Below are 19,854 nucleotides of genomic sequence, written 5' to 3'. Positions count from 1 at the left end.
AGGTCGTCAAAATCTTGCTGTTGCCCCTGCACTTACCAGTTCCTAAGCACTGTCATTCTCTCTCTCTCTCTCTCTCTCTCTCTCTCTGTCTCTCTGTCTCTCCAGATCCCCCAGACCAGACCAGTTTCCCTCATGTGGGAGTTGTAATAACGACAACAGAGGAGGGTCCTTCGCATAGGGGACCCTCCTCTGTGTCTGTTGTAAAGCTCGGGCCCATATGAACTGAAGGGTGTCCAGCAGGAGCCGTTGGTGGCAATCGTAGTATTGGGGTTAACAAACATGGTCAGCAAAGCAGCATGGGTTGGGATGAATCTTACGCCAAAAGATACTCCACCCCTTCAACAGTGTCTCTAGTAAGCTGCCGATTTCAACTGTGCAGCAAGATAGCACGATTTGAGATCTGGAATCCCTAACCTGCCGCGATCAGTTGAAGTCTTGGCTTGGGCAACGCCAGGCTGTAGCATCCTGTACCCCATATGAGGTAAATCAGCAGGCTATCCATCTTGTGAAAGATTGATTTTGTGAGCCAGACTGGTAGCAATGCAAAATAATACAAAAGGCGGGGAAGGGCACCATCTTCAACAGCGCAACCCTGCCTTCAAAAGATAGTGGGAGAGTTAGCCAAATATTTATGGAATTCTATAGGGAGGCTAGCATCATACAAAGATTGCCTTCTAGGACATCGGCCAGTGTATGGTAGATAAGGTTGCCCAGTTATCAGAATGTGACCAGTTCCCTTCGAAGATCTTGCCCCACTTCCACTGGGATTACACCTGTTGCCGGGGTGTGTACCAGTAATGTGTTTGACCTGGCCTAGTTCATGCAAATGTCCGACAGGTGGCTAGAGAAAAGTGCCCTCCACTTTAGAGCATTCCTTCAGAGGTATAACAGTAGATCGCTGTGTAGAGGGATATGTAGAGGGGAAGATCATCAATCACTGTGCCTTGATATTGGCCAGAGCTGATCGTCAGGGGCACTGGTTCCGCAACCATGGTAAAAAGCCCTGGTGATAGTAGGCATCCCTTCCGCATACCTCGCTTGATCCAACAGGGTGCTGCCCTCTCTCACCCACTCTCACCCAGGATGACACCCACTCTCCAGACGCGTGCTGTCTGGGTTGAATATAAGAGTCTCGTCCAGCTGAGAAACCCACTTCTTTAATCCAAACTGACCAACTGATTGTCGTGTAGATCAAGTCCAAGCACAGAGTCAAGGGCTTTCTCAGTATCCATGGTGATCACCGGGGCTTTAGGATGTTCCACTACCTGGGCATAGAGCACTTGTATAAGCTGGGATCTTGCTGAACTTAGGTATAAACCCAGTTTGGTTGCTATAAATAGGATCATCAAGGTGGGTGAGCAACCTAGTAGGCAGGATTTTACTAATTACTTTATATTCCACAATTAATATGGAAAGGGGCTTGTAAAACATCACCCGATCACTTTCTTCTGTAAGAGGGATACTTGCAAAGCCTCTTCCATCTTAGACAGGCAGTTCCCCACTGTCCTGGTTATATTATACAGTGCAGTCAAGACAGGGGCAAAGGTAGGGTGCATAAAATTCTAGGGGTAGGCTATCCAGTCCTGGCACCTTGTCTCATGCTAACGCCTTAACTGCCCTCTTCACTTCTTGGACGGTGATTTCACCTCCTAGTGAAGATGCTACCACAAGGGGCAGCCTCCTTGTGCCTGCTGTAAGAACGTAATCATGGAGGGCCTGGGTAGGGACCGAGTCATGACACCCATAGAGCTTGACATAGTAGGTCAAAAATGCTAAGTTCATCTTGGCCTGAGTGTAGACCAGGTTGCCTCTCGAGTTAAGCATTTGGAGGATATGGGAACCCTGTCTGTCCAGATGGGCAAGATATGCCAGTAATCTCCCAGTTTTATTGTATTCTGTGTGCGCCCTGGTGGTGTAGTCTCCATAATCATAAGCCTGGATTCACTCCACTAGCTCGAAGAGGTTTTTCTCTTTCTTCTTGCAGTCTCTTCTGGGGCGCTGGGATGCCCACACGTGGTAATTCCGTCCTTGGCGATTGGTGTTCCTGTTTTTTAATCGCTGCACGAAGCTTGGCATGGGTCCCCACTTCCGCGAAGATTAAATGACTGCGCACAACCAGTTTTAATGATTCCTGCTCCGCTAATGGGGAGGGAGCAATACCTGTGTTCTCCCTAAAGTAGTTGTGGATCATGTCACCCAAACTAGCCATCCAGTGCAGCAATATTGAGCTTCCAGTCGGAGTGCAAGGTCTGGCCGTAGTCCAGTCAAGAGACAATAATAACGGATTACGGACGAAGTGTTTTTTTGCCAAGTACTCAACCCCCTTGGTTCTCTGCTGCATGTCGACTGCACATACCAAATAGGCAACGCATATGTACCGGAATATTAAGAATAGGTGCTGCACTTTGGATTGAAGGTCCTCCAGGGATTGAAAACTCCCCATATGGTTTTAAACAACTTGCCTGCTATAATATGGCATGATATTTTCTTTAGAATAATCTATGGGCGAGCGAGAGAGAAATTTAAGAACTGCAAAATATGATTCCAACAATATTCAAGTCAGTTAGTCCTATTGCTCTAACAACATCCTACCCAGGGGCCCTCAAAAATGGTGCCCTTTCTATAGTGCATTGACTAGAGAGATATCAAATTAGAAGTTTTTTTATCTTTTTGAAAGGATCATGCTATCATCGTCTACCTGACTGAAGCCACTGCTTCCTTTGTGTGGCTGCATCTAACCTCCACCATTCTCCTCATTTAAAGTTGTTTTCCTTTACATCTTTCTAGCTCCTGCTGTAGAGTCTCTTGGGCACTGCCACTTCACTTTGCCATTTTGAAGGTTTATTTTCAGGGATGGTATGCCCGAAAATAGCTTCGGTATTGCATAGTGTAATGGCTCAGTGATGGACAAGAAAGTAGCCTGGTCGAGTGGCTAGGCCTATTGTAGTCATATTTCGTTTGGTTTCACCATGTGCCATCTAGATAACGCATTGATGCAATTATATATCAATATTTGTTCTGGCCTTTGTGAATGAATGAATGAATGAATGATGGAGAGCGCACAACTACCAGTTAGCATTCTGGTGCGATGACTCAGACCAGCAAGAAGGAATTCAGCATTAGAACGACCAGATATTATTATTTTTTTTCGCAAGAGGTGGTGATGCTGAATTTTTCTGATTATGAGTGGCAGATGATTCCACTTCTGGCAGCGGGATAAGAAAATGATCTACCTCCTTGTCTACGCAGACCAGTTCTCTGCAGCGGAGCAAGATGCATAGTAGAACAGCGTATGTAGCAAGAGGGGAGTGCCAGAAAAATCTATGGCTGGTGTAAAGATGTCCTTTTATTTCTTTTTCTTTCAGCACTGATGTGTGTAGGTGTCTTCAGTAAGTCTATGGTGGTTGCACTGCGAGCTCGGCACTTGTGTTGTTAAAAGAGAACTAAGCGGAATGTGTTTTGTTGCAGGAGACTAACTCCTATATCGATGTCACTACTGCTAACCTGTCTGTTGCTTTGTATTCTTTCTGCATGGAATTGGGCGACCTGAACAGAAGGGAAAGCACAAGTATCTTACATTATAACATGTTGCCCCAGGCCCAATCTATAAAACTACCAGTGCACCTAAGTGATGAGAGGTGGATATGCAAATAGCATTTACTAGTGCAAATTCCACTTACTCACAAAACATGCACTTGTGCTCGTAAACTGATTCATACACGTCATATTGCATCAGTGTAGTCCAGTTTTTACTTGTGAGTGCCTTTTCTGTAAGTGGTGGGTTTGTGGGCGTTCGAGAATGGTGCCGCCTGCAAAGGTTGGTGAACACCTACACATGTGCAAGCTTGTTGGTAATCATAAAACCTCTGTGGGTAGCTTCCAGCCTTGAAAACAGTTTGAGATTTACTTCTGTAAAGGACAGGAATTAATCGGTGTTAAGGGTGGAAGGGCCAGGAATTGCACCAAAAATCGTGGGTATACGGGGAACAATATTCGTGAAAATGTGTCAAATGTATTATGTATTACATTTTGAATGTGCACAGGTTTATGATTGGGAGTACTTCTGCAAGGATGCAGCAATCAGAGTCTCCAATGAGAAGTCCTGGAATTCATTATGAACTCTAAGAAAGCTGGACATTTTTCCAAATTTAGGAGTAACCATATGAAAGCAACGTTTTGCCATTTTTTTAATTGGACGACTTACGTTTTGGCATCCTTCTTTGCAATACGAATCCCCTTGGAACAGAAATAAAATGTATAATCCCAATGGTTTTAAAATTACTTATTCCTCTCGTACTTTTATTTGTTTACTATTGTAAATGAACAATCAAAATGGTAATAGCGCAGCACTTGGCTTATAGTAAAATGTTATTACTATGACATTACTCTGATATTGAAACACACTGTCCTTCTTTTAGTGTGCAAAATATTGATGTGATAAAAGCCCGTTTCCAAGCTAATTAAAATTATCATTGCTTCTGCCTTCCTTGATTCAATTTATTGTGTTCTTTTTTTCAGTTTAAGATGGAGATTGCAAACGCAGAAGAATTTTATGAAGTGTACAAAGGAGTTGTTGCAGAATACCCTGTAAGTGCCCATCTATTGATTTATGTCAGTGGCACCATAACATTTCTAACAACCATGTTTTATTGAGCTCGAAAGTCAGTACAAACAAAAGGTCAGTGGTAATAAACGGAGAAGTGAAGCAGCACAAGTTTTATTCAAGGTGCACCTTTGAGGAAACCAAGGAGATGTAGACAAGCAACCCAGCTAGCCTAGAGCTACATACAAATTATTATGCTGTGACACCGAGGTCCTTGGCAGATGGTACAGATGGTAGTACTCGGGGGGACAAGATTAGCACTGGTGAAGAGGGAGAGAGGGCTTCATGAGTAAAGCCTCAACGATTGCAAAGCCATCCATGTCGAATTCCAGTAAGACAGCCAGAATGCGTGAGAAGTGTTGTAAAATCGTCTGCAATGAGGTGATAGGAAAAACCCAAGAAAGAGATGCTGTCAGCATTGGTGTTTGGGGTATTTTTTTATAATGCCCCTCCCCATGCTTCTCTGGAGATTTGCAAGAGTTATCGTAAAAGCTGTGCATCATAACACTACCAAAATCAACAGGCAGGCTAATTGTTTTGAAATTTGTAGTTTATTGTAAGTATTCTGAACTATCATCATGATAAAAGGTACTTTCACGCTTAAATTGACTTTTCCAGATTTGCAAATCCTGCCTGAAATTCACATCCTTGATTTGTGATTTGATTTGTTGAGTGCTGCTGAATGTTTCTTGCATTGCTACCATATCAGACTGGATGTGTGAACTCTAGAAAATGTCGAAGCAACTCTTGAGGCACATGCTTCACATATTTATCACCAGTCTTCGAACTAACTAAATACGGGCCACGGTTTGCGTCTTTTGACACATAACACAAAATATGTCAAAAGGAAAGGGTACCAGACTCTTGCACAAATAGGATCCAGAAAAGATCCTGAAAGTAGAAGTGGGTCGTGAAATCCATATTTATTTATTGAAATTGAATAGCCTTTCAATATAACTGGTGTACCTAGTGACATGTTGGTGCACAAGGTCAAATACAGAGTTCTTGTTTGCACATAGAAGGGTAGATGATTCATGGGGTTTCATAATGAGAATCCAGACATGGATAAGGTTTATTACACAAACACTTTGCAATAGCAATAAATAGCACACATTTAAATGTTGGTGGGTGGGGAAGCTTGGCAGACAGAGGAAAAGGTGGTGAGTTAAAGCATGATAAGGATTGATGGAGTACTGCTGTGGTGGTTAAGTAACAGACATATTAAGCTTGAGATAGTGAGAGTTTGGGGCATGCTTAATCAGTAAGGGAGTTGGCCACTTTTAGCTGGTCAGTAGAGCTTTCCTAATCGCTAAGCAGAGTAACTTTAACATTCTTTAATGAATGGAACACTTTACAGTTAGCAGACAAAATGTGGATTCATTCTGAAGCTGGGGAGGAGTGTGTCATTTATGTAGTTAACCAAGGGAAATGCTGTGAATATTGTTTAACACAAGGGTGAGAAAATTGTATTGGTTCTGTACGTTTGGTGGTGACACATCCTAATTGATGTTCATGCAATGCTGTAATCTGTAATTGTATTTATATTGCGTTTACTACCCCTGACGAGATGCCAAAGTGCTTTTCGTCAAGTAGCACACTACTCCGGACCCCAAAAGGGTTAGTGGTTGATTAATATAGGGAAATATGAGTTCATTTGAGTGGTAGACATGTGAGTCTGTTAGTTGGATTGAAAAGGATAATGGAGGGATAGAAGAGGGAAGAGTTTAGAAAGCGTTATTTGGGAGATCACACGAGTAAGATGAGGTTTGGGACCAGTAAAAAGGAGAGATGGAGGAAGGAAGAGTGTAGAAAGAGATTAGGGAGATCATAGTAGTAAAAAGAGGTTTGGGATGGGTCAACAGAGGGATACATGAGGGAAGAATTTAGATAGGTTTTTTTGGGAGATTATAGTAGTAAACTCAGGTTTGGGGTGTGTCTTATCCAGGTGACTGGTTGACACCTGTTCGGTATAAGTCAATAAGGACGCTCAATGAAGGACCACACGCCAATTATAAATACAATTTAGCTTTACTAGAATTGCAGGTAAATGTAGGCATTTAGCACATTAACCGGTTCTGTGCCCTGGACGAGGTGACCTCGTCCAGGGCTACAGTTCCTGGACTAGCGCGCCCCCCCCTGTGCGCCCCCCTCCCCCCCAAGGCGGGGATGGAAAGGGAAGACCTTCCCCTTCCACCCCCGACCCCCCCCCCCCCCCCCCCTGTGACGTCAGCGCGCGAGCGCGCGCTGATTAGTCACAGGGGCCTCCCCATCGCGCTGGAAGCAGAGCTTCCAGCGCGATTGAAAGAGAAATGCTAAGCATTTCTCTTTCAATCACTGGGGGAGGCCCGGTGGGGCTTCAAAGGGAAGGAAATGTATTTCCTTCCCTTTGAAGTCTCTCCCAGGGTTTCAAAAGCCGGATTGCTTGCAATCCGGCTTTTGAAACCCCACTAGACACCAGGGATTTTTTTTTTTTTTTTTGTGAAATTGACATAAGGGAGTGACCCCTTGGGCAAGGGTCGCTCCCAGGGGGGGACAATTATATTTAGGCCATTTCTGCCCCCCTTGGGGGCAGATTGGCCTATTTTGATGAGGCCAATCTGCTCCCAAGGGGGGCAGAAACCACTAGACACCAGGGAGTTTTTTCTTTGCGTGAATTTCACGCAAGGGGGAGCGACCCCTTAGGCAAGGGTCGCTCCCTGGGGGGGCAAATTTATTTTAGGCCATCGGCCTATTATTAGGCCGATCTGCCCCCAGGGGGGGCAGAAACCTCTAGGCGCCAGGGGAATTTTTTTTTTGTGTTTTTTTTTTTTGTTTGTTTGTTTTTTTAGAGATGGGTAGCGACCCATCAGGCAAGGGTCGCTGCCCTGGGGGGAAAATTGTATTTAGACCATTTCTGCCGCCCTTGGGGGCAGATTGGGTGATTTTAGGTCAATCTGCCCCCAAGGGGGCAGAAACCACTAGGCACCTGGGATTTGTTTTTTGGCGCCAATGTCACGCAGGGGGAGCGACCCCGTAGGCAAGGGTCGCTCCGGGGGGGGGGGGGGGTTTGGGGGGGCAAATTTATTTTAGGCCATTTCTGCCCTCCCTGGGGGCAGAAACCTCTAGGCGCCAGGGCAAATTTTTTTTTTTGTGTTTTTTTTTTTGTTTGTTTGCTTTTTTAGAGATGGGGAGCGACTCATCAGGCAAGGGTCGCTCCCCTGGGGGGCAAATTGTATTTAGACCATTTCTGCCCCCCTTGGGGGCAGATTGGTCGATTTTAGGTCAATCTGCCCCCAAGGGGGCAGAAACCACTAGGCACCGGGGATTTGTTTTTTGGCGCCAATGTCACGCAGGGGGAGCGACCCCGTAGGCAAGGGTCGCTCCCGGAGGGGGGGAGGGTTGGGGGGGGGAAATTTATTTTAGGCCATTTCTGCCCCAGGGGGGGGGGCAGAAACCTCTAGGCACCAGGGCAAATTTTCTTTTTTGTATTTTTTTTTTGTTTGTTTGTTTTTTTAGAGATGGGGAGCGACCCATCAGGCAAGGGTCGCTCCCCTGGGGGGCAAATTGTATTTAGACCATTTCTGCCCCCCTTGGGGGCAGATTGGCCGATTTTAGGTCAATCTGCCCCCAAGGGGGCAGAAACCACTAGGCTCCGGGGATTTGTTTTTTTGGCGCCAATGTCACGCAGGGGGAGCGACCCCGTAGGCAAGGGTCGCTCCCTGGGGGGGTGGAGGTTGGGGGGGCACATTTATTTTAGGCCAATTCTGTCCCCCCTGGGGGCAGAAACCTCTAGGCGCCAGGGCAAGTTTTCTTTTTGTGTTTTTTTAAAAAAAAATTTTTAGAGATGGGTAGCGACCCATCAGGCAAGGGTCGCTGCCCTGGGGGGCAAATTGTATTTAGACCATTTCTGCCCCCCTTGGGGGCAGATTGGGCGATTTTAGGTCAATCTGCCCCCAAGGGGGCAGAAACCACTAGGCACCTGGGATTTGTTTTTTGGCACCAATGTCACGCAGGGGGAGCGACCCCGTAGGCAAGGGTCGCTCCCGGGCAGAGAGGGTTTGGGGGAGATGGGGGGGTCAAATTTATTTTAGGGCATTTCTGCCCCCCCCCCTGGGGCCGGCTGAGCTAGAGGCCAAACTCCACAGGTAGGCACTTTGCAAAAAACACCTCTGTTTTCTGTGAAAAAATATGTTGTGTCCACGTTGTCTTTTGGGCCATTTCCTTTCGTGGGCGCTAGGCCTACCCACAGAAGTGAGGTACCATTTTTATCGAGAGACTTAGGGGAACGCTGGGTGGAAGGAAATTTGTGGCTCCTCTTAGATTCCAGAACTTTCTGTCACCGAAATGAGAGGAAAAAGTGTTTTTTGGGCCAAATTTTGATGTTTGCAAAGGATTCTGGGTAACATAACCTGGTCAGAGCCCCGCAAGTCACCCCATCTTGGATTCCACTGGGTTTCTAGTTTTCAAAAATGCGCTGGTTTGCTAGGTTTCCCTAGGTGCCGGCTGAGATAGAGGCCAAAATCTACAGGTAGGCACTTTGCAAAAAACACCTCTGTTTTCTTTAAAAAAATTGGATGTGTCCACGTTGCGCTTTGGGGCATTTCCTGTCGCTGGCGCTAGGCCTACCCACACAAGTGAGGTATCATTTTTATCGGGAGACTTGGGGGAACGCTGGGTGGAATGAAATTTGTGGCTCCTCTCAGATTCCAGAACTTTCTGCCACAGAAATGTGAGGAACATGTGTTTTTTTAGCCAAATTCTGAGGTTTGCAAAGGATTCTGGGTAACAGAACCTGGTCAGAGCCCCACAAGTCAGCCCATCTTGGATTCCCCTAGGTCTCTAGTTTTCAAAAATGCACAGGTTTGGTAGGTTTCCCTAGGTGCCGACTGAGCTAGAGGCCAAAATCTACAGGTAGGCACTTTGCAAAAAACACCTGTTTTCTTTCAAAAAATTGGATGTGTCCACGTTGTGCTTTGGGGCATTTCCTGTCGCGGGCGCTAGGCCTACCCACACAAGTGAGGTATCATTTTTATCAGGAGACTTGGGGGAACGCTGGGTGGAAGGAAATTTGTGGCTCCTCTCAGATTCCAGAACTTTCTGCCACAGAAATGTGAGGAACATGTGTTTTTTTAGCCAAATTTTGAGGTTTGCAAAGGATTCTGGGTAACAGAACCTGGTCAGAGCCCCACAAGTCACCCCATCTTGGATTCCCCTAGGTCTCTAGTTTAAAAAAATGCACAGGTTTGGTAAGTATCCCTATGTGCCGGCTGAGCTAGAGGCCAAACTCCACAGGTAGGCACTTTGCAAAAAACACCTCTGTTTTCTGTGAAAAAATATGTTGTGTCCACGTTGTCTTTTGGGCCATTTCCTTTCGTGGGCGCTAGGCCTACCCACAGAAGTGAGGTACCATTTTTATCGAGAGACTTAGGGGAACGCTGGGTGGAAGGAAATTTGTGGCTCCTCTCAGATTTCAGAACTTTCTGTCACCGAAATGAGAGGAAAAAGTGTATTTTGGGCCGAATTTTGATGTTTGCAAAGGATTCTGGGTAACACAACCTGGTCAGAGCCCCGCAAGTCACCCCATCTTGGATTCCACTGGGTTTCTAGTTTTCAAAAATGCGCTGGTTTGCTAGGTTTCCCTAGGTGCCGGCTGAGCTAGAGGCCAAAATCTACAGGTAGGCACTTTGCAAAAAACACCTCTGTTTTCTTTCAAAAAATTGGATGTGTCCACGTTGCGCTTTGGGGCATTTCCTATCGCTGGCGCTAGGCCTACCCACACAAGTGAGGTATCATTTTTATCGGGAGACTTGGGGGAACGCTGGGTGGAATGAAATTTGTGGCTCCTCTCAGATTCCAGAACTTTCTGCCACAGAAATGTGAGGAACATGTGTTTTTTTAGCCAAATTGTGAGGTTTGCAAAGGATTCTGGGTAACAGAACCTGGTCAGAGCCCCACAAGTCAGCCCATCTTGGATTCCCCTAGGTCTCTAGTTTTCAAAAATGCACAGGTTTGGTAGGTATCCCTAGGTGCCGGCTGAGCTAGAGGCCAAAATCTACAGGTAGGCACTTTGCAAAAAACACCTCTGTTTTCTTTCAAAAATTTGGATGTGTCCACGTTGCGCTTTGGGGCATTTCCTGTTGCGGGCGCTAGGCCTACCCACACAAGTGAGGTATCATTTGTATCGGGAGACTTGGGGGAACGCTGGGTGGAAGGAAATTTGTGGCTCCTCTCAGATTCCAGAACTTTCTGCCACAGAAATGTGAGGAACATGTGTTTTTTTAGCCAAATTTTGAGGTTTGCAAAGGATTCTGGGTAACAGAACCTGGTCCGAGCCCCACAAGTCACCCCATCTTGGATTCCCCTAGGTCTCTAGTTTTCAGAAATGCACAGGTTTGGTAGGTTTCCCTAGGTGCCGGCTGAGCTAGAGGCCACAATCTACAGGTAGGCACTTCGCAAAAAACACCTCTGTTTTCTTTCAAAAAATTGGATGTGTCCACGTTGCGCTTTGGGGCGTTTCCTGTCGCGGGCGCTAGGCCTACCCACACAAGTGAGGTATCATTTTTATCGGGAGACTTCGGGGAACGCTGGGTGGAAGGAAATTTGTGGCTCCTCTCAGATTCCAGAACTTTCTGCCACAGATATGTGAGGAACATGTGTTTTTTTAGCCAAATTTTGAGGTTTGCAAAGGATTCTGGGTAACAGAACCTGGTCCGAGCCCCACAAGTCACCCCATCTTGGATTCCCCTAGGTCTCTAGTTTTCAGAAATGCACAGGTTTGGTAGGTTTCCCTAGGTGCCGGCTGAGCTAGAGGCCAAAATCTACAGGTAGGCACTTTGCAAAAAACACCATTGTTTTCTTTAAAAAAAAATGGGATGTGTCCACGTTGCGTTTTGGGGCATTTCCTGTTGCCGGCGCTAGGCCTACCCACACAAGTGAGGTATCATTTTTATCGGGAGACTTGGGGGAACATAGATTAGCAAAACAAGTTTTATTGCCCCTTGTCTTTCTCTACATTTTTTCCTTCCAAATATAGGAGAGTGTGTAAAAAAGACATCTATTTGAGAAATGCCCTGTAATTCACATGCTAGTATGGTCACCCCGGAATTCAGAGATGTGCAAATAACCACTGCTCCTCAACACCTTATCTTGTGCCCTTTTTGGAAATAAAAAGGTTTTCTTGATAGCAATTTTTTACTCTTTATATTTCAGCAAATGAATTGCTGTATACCCGGTATAGAATGAAAACGCACTGCAGGGTGCAGCTCATTTATTGGCTCTGGGTTCCTCGGGTTCTTGATGAACCTACAAGCCCTATATATCCCCGCAACCAGAGGAGTCCAGCAGACGTAACGGTATATTGCTTTCGATAATCTGACATTGCAGGGAAAAGTTACAGAGTAAAACGTAGAGAAAAATTGATGTTTTTTTCACCTCAATTTCAAAATTTTTCATTTTCAGTTGTTATTTTCTGTAGGAAACCCTTGTAGGATCTACACAAATGACCCCTTGCTGAATTCAGTATTTTGTCTACTTTTCAGAAATGTGATCCAGCATTGGTTTCATGCCCATTTCTGTCACTGACTGGAAGGAGGCTGAAAGCACAAAAAATTGCAAAAATGGGGTATGTCCCAGTAAAATGCCAAAATTGTGTTGAAAAATTGGGTTTTCTGATTCAAGTCTGCCTGTTCCTGAAAGCTGGGAAGCTGCTGAGTTTAGCACCGCAAACCCTTTGTTGATGCCATTTTCAGGGGAAAAACCACAAGCCTTCTTCTGCAGCCACTTTTTCCAATTTATTTAAAAAAACCGAAATTTTCACTGTATTTTGGCTAATTTCTTGGCCTCCTTCGGGGGAACCCACAAAGTCTGGGTACCTCTAGAATCACTAGGATGTTGGAAAAAAAGGACGCAAATTTGGCTTGGTTAGCTTATGTGGACAAAAAGTTATGAGGGCCTAAGCGCGAACTGCCCCAAATAGGCAAAAAAAGGCCTGGCACAGGAGGGGGAAAAGGCCTGGCAGCGAAGGGGTTAACAATAGTAGAATAAGAACAGCAATGAAAAGCATCTATTTATATATAAGTACACTACAAAGAGCATCTATGCATATATATATAAGCAAAGAGTTCATTGACAGATATAAGTTTTGATTAACTGTATACCAAAATGCATCACACTACGATGTTCAGGAAGCAGAATATAAATGAGTTGAATACTTCAGATAAGCTTTGATTTACTGCACACCAAAATGCATGTTTCAATTACTGCAGCAGACTCTCACTACGATGTTCAGGAAGCAAAATATAAACAAACTGAATACTTCAGATAAGCTTTGATTTACTGCACACCAAAATGCATGTTTCAGTTACTGTAGCAGGTTCACACTACAAGGTTTAGAAAGCAAAATATAAACAAGCTGAATACTTCAGGTTATAAACACAGTGCAAGCATAAATAATCAGTCATAATAATAGAGCAGAGAAACAAAGGCCTTTCATCCCTGTGTGGAACTTAACTTAGTCCACGAAATGCTGGGAAGCCCTCTACTGCCTGCTTGGGCATCTCTCCCCCTCAAGCATCACGGTCTCTGAACAGCAAAACAGGGAGGCAGCGCTGGGCCATGGCAGCTTTCACAACTCCATCTGCGAGCTTCAAATCCCTCACCCACACTTCAGTGCTTAAATAACTCGAAGCTTGGATTCTATCTCATTCTGGCATTTTCTAGCTATGTTATCAGTACTTGGCTGCTCTGCCCTTCTCCAGCCTTTGTTTTCATTCCATCTTCTTCCTGTACTCTCGTTCTCAAGGTTGAGACGGAGTCTTCTACACAAACAAGCTTGAAAATAATATCATGAACTTTTCCAAGTTGTTTGGGGGGGGGTTTCAGCAGGCATCACACTCATCTACACTGCTCAAGCTAATTAACCCTTTGCGTCACAATGTCTTCCGCACCTTTCCCTATACTGATCACTCCACCCCTTAGATGAGCGTGATGCATGCTGAAACAGATATCATTTACTTTGACATTCCGCTAGCTAGGTTGCTACTAATACTGGTCAGCGTTATTCTAAGCGCCTGCATCTTTAGTATAAAGCTGTTTTGTGCATACATATAGTCTACATAGTATAGTCATTAGCGTAACACAAACAATCAATAACCAAATTAGCTGTTGTAACACTATATTTAGCGTCTTCATAGCTCCTAGTGCCCAGCCTAAGAAGATGTCATACCAATGATGCTCAGTTATTTGCTGGATGCATGAAGCAGTGTGCATAAGCTGTTTAGCGTTAATGGTCATCAGTATGGCTGTATCCTTGGTGTATTTAGCTGCCATATCAAATTTAGCAAAGGTAACTTGTGCGTAGTGCCTGATTGCCTGTAATCTGGGTAGCTTAACAACAAGCGAGATGTTCCACTCTAACTGCGCACGCATTTGCGTCTGTAATGTGGTTATGGTGAACTTAGTCGGTCGGTACAAGATGTGAGTGCTTATGTATATAATGCTGGTAATATTGCACATACACATTACTTGCTCTCCCGTGGTTTGTATAAATCCGTTAATAAGTAAGGGATGATTAATGACATAACATATACTCTCTGTCCCTATCTGATATAAGTCTGTGCCATTTAATAGGATAAGGTAACCATTCGCATTCTCCCGGTATTATGTGAAGACATGGATCTAGCACCCGTCCAGTGTGGGTACATACCCACCCCTTAGACCAATCTGCACATCTAGTGGGATCTACAGTGTGATTTGTTTAATCAATCCACTTTTTGTCAGTGTGAGGTATCCATCATTCTTTTACTTATCACTACGGGGAGTAATATAAAGGGGCACCATATGTCAGGAGGAAGATCACTTCTCACTATATCAAAAAGAGCATAACACATTTCTTCCTCACAGTGAAACTGTATGGGCTTTACCCATATTCCTTCAGGCAAATGCAATTGTTGTCTCCAATATTCACCCTGAAGCTGTTCCCATTCTGCGTTAAAGTCTGCATACTGTAGATTAACAATGCTTTGCCATAGTATGCACTGGATGCCCTTGGACACTGTTTGTGTGTTTTAAAAGTTATTTTTTTCTTCGAATTGTTCATAAGTGAAATTATGCCATTGCCAATCGCGATACCACCCACGCAGGACTTTCCATACCTCTTGTGAGTGTGTGGGCCCCCATTGAGAAATTACTTTTATGGCCTCTCCTGTACTATATCCTGTAGAAGATAGCTTATTCCTAATGGCTTCAACATCAAAAGAATTCAGGGCCCCTACCCCGATTCTGGTTGCCCCAGCTATCAAGGACCCTAGATCTCTTCCAATGCGTAACTTTGGCAAGGGCCATAACTGTGGTGTCCATGGTGCACATAATGGATCATACTTTGAGACATTCCCCTTGGCAATATTTATCTGTAACTCAATACGATTAGTTATGCTTGCATGCAGAGTTTGCTTACATCCTATTCTATATCGATCTATAGAAACGTTGCTTAAGTTGCTAATCATGCGTCTTTCGGTTACATAAAACATGAAGGCTGGTGGTTTGGAGTATCGAACTCCTATGTTTTCATAGTTCATTGTAACAACCACCATGTGTCCTGGTATCACAATATTTACATTTCATGTTTAGCATATAGCTCAAAGCCTGTACTACTGCTGGCGTCCCCTGCACCTCGTTCAGTCCGTTGGCATGTCAGATTTGCTGTCCAGTTATCTTCCAGGTCACAGCTTTGGCAGCCATCCACTTGCCTCCAGGTACCTCCACGTTGCAAAGTGAAACATTTCCCTGATCTTCAGTTACGTTAGCGGCTTGAAGTGCACAAGTGACATGAAGGTCCGTAACAGCATTCTCTGCTATCATCAACGCAGATGTCATCGTTTATGACCGTGGGGTAAGTCTCACTGCAGGTACAAATACAGGTACATTAGAGTTCTTTAAAAGTACAATATACGTACTCCCCTCCCCTTGACTCAATAGCTCTCCTGCCTCTGGCTTTTTCCCTGGATGGTTCACCCATACTTTTCTTCCTGTGCTTCCAAATCCTCCCTCACCTCTCTGGGTGTTATCGGGGGGCGGATCTTTCTTCAATGTGGGGGGTGTACGCTTGTTCACAAATCACTTGTGCAAGTCTGTCATGTGCTGATATCTTTTTTAGCTGTTCTTTCAACAATCTGTTATATCTCTCAATCATGCCTACAGCTTGTGGATAATAACTAAGGTGCACAATCCACCGAATTCCCTGTTCCTGGGCCCAGCCCGGCACTGTTTTCCCTGAAAAGTGTGTGCCCCTATCTGTTTGGATCTCAACAGGTGCCCCATAATGTTATATCAGGTAGTTTAGCCCTCGCAAAGTGGACTTTTGGTCTGCAGACTTACAGGGCATACCCAACATAAGGCCAGAGTAGGTTTCCACCATGGTCAATACGTAGCATTTTCCTCCTTCTTTTGGTAGCGGCCAGACATAGTCCAATTGCCACACTGTAGTTGCTGCAGTTCCTCTTCTGATATGGCCGCTAGGCTTCTTTTGCAGGGGCCTTTGTCTAATCTGGTTGCATATGGGGCCCTCATTTACTGCTTGTTGCACTTGTTCTTTAGTAACTGGAATTTGTCGCTGCTGTACCCATGCATAAGTGCTATTCTCTCCTAAATGTCCGGATGTTGCATGGGCCCTGTTTGCTAAAGCAGCTTCAGCTTCCTCCTTGATGACCACCGTTCGCGTTTTGGCCATTTGATCTGCGGTGTTGTTGAATAGAGATGCAAGTGAGGTATCCGATGGGCAATGGGCATCCACATGTCCCACATAGATTTGACATTTTTGCCCTTTCTCCCACATATCTTCCCATAGCTGCTCGCCTCCCCAAATGGGGGTGCCTTTGATTTTCCATCCATCCTTGCGCCAAGTCGGGGCCCAGCTTACTAGTCCTTGGTAAGTGGCCCGACTGTCAGTGTACACAAATGTTTTCTCTCTGATGGGGGCTTGTTCGATCACTGCTGCTACCCCCTGCAGTTCTGCAAGCTGGCTTGATTCATTATCCCCTTCTCGCAGCAACATCGTTTCTGTAGCAGGCTGGAATGCGACTGTTTGCTATTGTCTTTTTCCTTGATAGTACCGGGCGGTACCATCTGTGAACCATGCATTTTGCTGTTCTTCGGTGAGTCGTTCAAAAGGCGGGGCTGTCTTAAATGGTGAGGATTCCATTTCAGAGGGCTCTGGCGCAGGGGCCATTGCCTGCAAGTCCACTGCCCCTAGCTTATCTTCTTGTAACTTTGACACTCCTGCTGGTCCCGGTTTTGCCCTCTGCTGCAGATACCATTTCTACTTCACGATGGCAAACTCCTGCGCTCTGCCTACTTTATTGCCAACCCCTCCTTCTCTTGTCCAACCTAGTAAGGGGACCCATGTTTTTAAGGTGACCGGCCGATCATCAGTTATGCGTTCTATTTCCACTAAGGCCCAATCTTGTGGCACCCTCTTTTTTCCCTGCCTCTGCCATAGGCTCCACATCACTACATCATCTACATCATCCTGTACTATCATTTCCAGCTCAAACGGATCTCCTTCTTTGATGGGACCTAACGTAAAAGGATTCTGTAATGCATCTTTTGCTCCAGTGTCCCACAATCTCACCAACCATTTAAACAAAGGCTCTGCAGGCATCTGCCTAAACATACAGGTTCTTTCCAACAACTCACTCTGCGTATAATCTCTTACCAAACGAGAATTCTGTATTTGCCCATCATTCACTCCCTTTTCACCTTCAATTTCACCTACACGTCCTTCTCCACTTTCAACTCCACCTAGTTCTGTTACACATACTTCCACCTCATCCTCCCAATTCCAGTCATCATTGTCTGAGACTGTTCCATCCCAAGTATATGGATCCCAATTTTCTTTGCGTACCAATGCCCTCACTTGCACAGTTGAGGGTATTTTTGGCTTCTGCCTACTCTTCTGTTTGCGTACCAGTGCCCTCACTTGCACAACTAAGGGCATTTTAGGCTTCTGCCTACTCTTCTGTTTGCGTAACTGTGCCCTCACTTGCACAGTTGAGGGCATTTTAGGCTTCTGCCTACTCTTCTGTTTTGATACTCGTACTGCTAATGCGGTGCACCTTGCCTCCATTTGATCACCCTGAGTCACTGCACTTTCTATGGTCTCTTTCATAAGTAACTGCCTTTCCTGCAAGGCTGTAACCTCATCCCGCAGTTTTCTTATCTCTGCATCTTGTGTTAATGTTTTCCTGTATAACGTACGGAGCGCAGACAGGAAAAGCCATCCCACTTGCCCTGCTGCTTTCAGCTCCAGCTTCGCCCCTCTTAGCTTCACCCTCTCAACCGCATCTTCCACTAAGAGAGGAGTCACTTTCTCCTCTAATGCCTCTCATAACACCAGCGCTGCCCACCGGTTCAGGAGTCCTGCCACACCAGAGAACGGGTCAGTTGCTAACCACCCGGGAATGGATCTGGCTTCTGCCCCATGCTGCCTTCCGCTCTCTGCCTCACTTTTCTTACATCCCCAAAGAGGCATTATTGACTTATGCCCCACTTCTGGTACCAAAATGTCTTATACAGGTGACTGGTTGACACCTGTTCGGTATAAGTCAATAAGGACGCTCAATGAAGGACCACACGCCAATTATAAATACAATTTAGCTTTACTAGAATTGCAGGTAAATGTAGGCATTTAGCACATTAACAATAGTAGAATAAGAATAGAAATGAAAAGCATCTATTTATATATAAGTACACTACAAAGAGCATCTATGCATATATATATATATAAGCAAAGAGTTAATTGACAGATATAAGTTTTGATTAACTGTATACCAAAATGCATCACACTACGATGTTCAGGAAGCAGAATATAAATGAGTTGAATACTTCAGATAAGCTTTGATTTACTGGACACCAAAATGCATGTTACAATTACTGCAGCAGGCTCTCACTACGATGTTCAGGAAGCAAAATATAAACAAACTGAATACTTCAGATAAGCTTTGATTTACTGCACACCAAAATGCATGTTTCAGTTACTGTAGCAGGTTCACACTACGAGGTTTAGAAAGCAAAATATAAACAAGCTGAATACTTCAGGTTATAAACACAGTGCAAGCATAAATAATCTGTCATAATAATAGAGCAGAGAAACAAAGACCGTCACAATGTCTTCCGCACCTTTCCCTATACTGATCAGGGTGACTCAGACAGTGGAAGTAGAGGATATATGGTGAGACAGAGTAGTGCATTGGGCAGAGTGAAAGTTATTTATTTATTTTTTCTGCAGTAGGAGTAAAGTAATAAATATATAGCTACACAAATACACAGAAAGGGTGCTTGAGATTTAAAGTTGTATTGTATTCACTTAGACTTTCAAGTGTTGCTGTACTTGAAGGTAATTAATTTGTGTATTTTTATAACTTTTTTTAAATTTAATGTTTTACCTCAATACTTCAATATTGCAGTGCTTGTGGATAAAATATTTCTGTTAATATTTACATATTGTGATAGATAAATAAAACAGAGAACCCTAAGTATCTAATCAGACAACTTATATAAAAGCTATGCAATGACCTATAAACGTGTTAAGCATAGAATAATATATACATTCACTTAAAAAACCAAAGGTTACAGGGAGATTATAGTTAGGTTCTTAATTTACTCGCATAAAACCATAGAAATTCAGCAGTTATAGTTAGTTATTTTAAGTAACTATAATTTGCGCCCCTGCCATGCAGTTTTTCCTTCAATAATTTAACTGCTAATGGTTCGTTTATATTTTTTATTACACTATAGAAGTTGTCATGAGTGCTGTAATATTTTCTGAGGTAATTAGCAGTGCATGGCAAGGGCGTGAGTTATAATTACCTCAGGGAGCGAGTTATAGTTACTTGAAATAACTGTAACTATAACTGCTGAATTTCTGTGGGTTTGTGCAAGTAAATTTAGAACCTAACTGTGACGCCCCTGTAACCTTTGGGTTTTTGAGTGAATTTTTATGTTTTCCTAATTTTTATTTACTAAGAATAACATCCCTGTAACCTTTGTTTTGTTCAGTAAATTTCTATGGTTTGTTAAAGTAAAGTAATTTTAATTACCCTGCAGCCAAGCCCCTATAACCACCCAACTTTCTACCATGCACGTCAGTGGTTGGCTGTGGCCAAGCCCCTATAACCACCCAACCCCACCTCAATGTATGGAGAGACCATTGAAATAAACTCTCTCTCTCTCTCTCTCTCTCTCTCTCTCTCTCTCTCATCTCATTATGGGATGTAAGA

At 44.3% G+C, this 19,854-nt stretch overlaps 1 protein-coding gene across 2 annotated transcripts in view; it reads left to right on the top strand.

Annotated features, from left to right (window-relative positions):
* Window positions 1–19,854, top strand: part of NME7 (NME/NM23 family member 7) — a 657,734-nt gene that overhangs the window by 445,464 nt on the left and 192,416 nt on the right. For both annotated transcript variants that reach the window (XM_069204166.1, XM_069204165.1), the window contains exon 9: window positions 4,519–4,587. In XM_069204166.1, coding sequence (XP_069060267.1) covers window positions 4,519–4,587 — 69 coding nt within the window. The remainder of the gene's footprint in view (window positions 1–4,518; window positions 4,588–19,854) is intronic.

The sequence above is a fragment of the Pleurodeles waltl genome, chromosome 8 (assembly GCF_031143425.1).
Source record: "Pleurodeles waltl isolate 20211129_DDA chromosome 8, aPleWal1.hap1.20221129, whole genome shotgun sequence".
NCBI lineage: Eukaryota > Metazoa > Chordata > Amphibia > Caudata > Salamandridae > Pleurodeles > Pleurodeles waltl.
Note: the sequence above shows the minus strand (reverse complement) of the source record. Positions and strands in the feature narration are given on the sequence as shown.